General features: G+C 53.9%; 1 protein-coding gene across 1 annotated transcript in view; it reads right to left on the reverse strand.

Annotated features, from left to right (window-relative positions):
- LOC104280470 (polycomb protein SCMH1-like) overlaps nt 1-2,697 on the reverse strand; it is a gene marked incomplete at both ends in the record, with an annotated part of 13,646 nt that overhangs the window by 1,827 nt on the left and 9,122 nt on the right. The window contains 1 exon segment of the mRNA XM_009878130.1: nt 2,137-2,312. Coding sequence (XP_009876432.1) covers nt 2,137-2,312 — 176 coding nt within the window.

Below are 2,697 nucleotides of genomic sequence, written 5' to 3' on the forward strand. Positions count from 1 at the left end.
GTAGCTCTGGAGAGAGGAGGGGGTGGTTAATTCTGAGGCAGATTTTCTTACACAAGTTTTAAATAAAGGCTCACATTCAGAGCATTGCAGGAAAACGTGCCACAATTAGTGGCAGTGAGGCAGGGAGCAGATAATTAAAGTTTAATTAAACAAATAGCGCTATAGATTCAAGAGGGCCGTTTCACAGCTAAAACATGGAGTTTGGCCACAAGCATAAACCCGATTTGCACAACTACTGAACACCCACTGCTTCCAACATACGAGAGCCTTTGAAAATCAGGTCCCCACTGTGCGGCAACTGCGGCTTTTTAGCGAGAAGCTACATAAATGCCACAGGACGCACGAGGAAAAACAATGCAAGAAGGAAGATCCCCTCCTTGTCTTTCTGACTCCTTGCCAAGGGCGTGACAAATGCGGATTTCCTGCTGCTGCCTCCGACTGGGCAAACTGGAGCCTGTTCAGGTGCTGTTGTTGGCCACGCTGCTGGGGCCAGAGCTGCTGGGGGAGCTCCTCAGGGGAGAAGATGCACCTCCTCACTCGAGCAATACTCAACGTCTGAGTATTTCAGCATCGTATTCTTAAAATGCATCACCTGAAGTGCAAATATTCCTGCCTGCACCTAAATTTCATGGCAGAAGAGGATGACTAGGCTTTAGCTGCGGGATGAAAATTAATTTGCAGATGGAACTTGGAGCTGCACCTCATGTGCCCCTGCCCTGGGCAGCCCCTGCTTGGGCCAAGAACAGAGCAAGACCAAGATGCTGTAGTAAGCTCCCACGTTAACAAGATCATAGAACCACAGAATCACAGAATCCTAGACTGGCCTGGGCTGGAAGGGACCTCAGAGATCATCTCGTCCAACCTCCCTGTCACGGGCAGGGACACCTCTCAACTAGATCAGGCTACTCAACCGGGCCTTGAACCTCTCCGGGGGGGGGCCAGCCACAACATCTCTGGGCAATTTATTCCAAAGTCTTGCCGCCCTCGTACTGAAGAATTTCTTCCTAAGATCTAATCTAAATCTATTCTCCTTCAACTTAAACCCATTTCCCCTTGTCCCCTTGTCGTGGACACTCTTGTGAAAAGTCCCTCCCCAGCCTCCCTGTAGGTTCCCTTCAGGTACTGGAAGGCAGCTATTAGGTCCCTCCAAGTCTTCTCTTTTCCAGACTGAACAATCCCAGCTCCCACAGCCTGTCCTCGTAGCAGAGCTGCTCCAGCCCCTGGGTCATCACCTGCACGTGAAGGCAAACTTTCTGCCCACTTGTCTCTACTTTTGCAGAAGCAGCTGGAGTATTCTGGGCATGATGCAGAAGGCACAACCCATGTGAAGGTCAAGAGATAATCGAACAGACTTTGAGGCAGATTAAGAATCAGTTTTGTAGACAATCTCATGCAGGTTCCTCCTTGGAACCACCCGTTACGGAAACCTTCTCTCTTCCCTGACAATACAGAGGGTGCACAACATTCACCACCGACCCAACGTGCCTCAACCCTCAGAGCACACCATCACACCCCAGGGACAGGCTGAACGCTGCAGGAGTGTCCAGGGGCCCAGCAAGGACGTGTATCCAGGGGTGAGAAACAGGCCGGGCCTCAGGGAATGATTTTTGATGCTGGAATAGAGGAGAAAGTTCCACACATCGCCTTGTTCTCCCCCTCAGCTGTGTGACAAACCTACGCTTCTGTAGATACTGAGGCCTCTAGGGACTGTCTGTCTTGGGGTGCAGCTCGGCGGAGATCCAGGGCAGTGATCCCCAGGAGCAGAGGGCACGGTGATGGGCTGGAGACTAAAATTACACCACGGTGCGTGTGAGGCTGTGTCCTCTCAGACCTGGGGTCAACAACCCAAACAAACTCAGCAAGAACCAGGGAAATGGTGATTCTAAAGGGACAGCGACAGAGCACAAAGCCACCGAGCTACGAGCCCAGCCAAGAGGCTCCAGCAGATGTTCAGGATCAGAGAATCGAGACGAACAGCTTGGCAGATTTCAGCATCGATGAATTAAAAGGTTTCAGTCAGGTTAAATCTCCCGTCTGCACTACGGGGTGTTTGCGCTTCAGACCAAACGGGAAGGTGGAAAGGTCTCTATTGAAGGCTCCTGCTCAGGCTCAAGGTACCCCCTGGAGATTTCCCACCTGCACGTGGTGCAAGGGACACCCAAGGAGCACTTCTGCGACTGCTCCCTGTGCCCGCAGCACGGCACGCCTGCACCAGGCGCCGCGGGATGTGACCAGATCGGGTTTAGCCACTGGAGAAGGGGCCAGCGAGACCCTCCCTCGCTCTTTAGGACCGCCAGGAACAAGACGGGCTCCTGGGAAAGGGCAGCAGGCTCCTGGCGTGCAGCAGCACGTGGGGACCTGCACCACCCGCCGCAGCAAACCACCCGCAAAAAGCTGGGGAGGCCTGACCGAAGCAACGGGGCAGTTTTACAACCGTTAGCGCCGCGCACAGTGAGAGAGACTAAGCCACGGGTAATTAAATCCCAGATTGCAGGGTATTACTGGTGACTGTCAGGGTGAGAAGGAATTGTGCACGTTCCACACGCCCCCTGTGACGGCTCGGGGAACCTGCCTTGGGGCAGAGCGCTGCTCCTTCACTTCCGAAACGCCGAGCACCGACCCACGGCAGAGGCAAAGCGAAGCAGATCTCCTAAACCTCCTGACCGCCCGGCTCGCCTCGGCCAACCTAACCCTGCC

Source organism: Apaloderma vittatum, unplaced genomic scaffold (assembly GCF_000703405.1).
Source record: "Apaloderma vittatum isolate BGI_N311 unplaced genomic scaffold, ASM70340v1 scaffold14611, whole genome shotgun sequence".
In the NCBI taxonomy this organism is placed as follows: Eukaryota; Metazoa; Chordata; class Aves; order Trogoniformes; family Trogonidae; genus Apaloderma; species Apaloderma vittatum.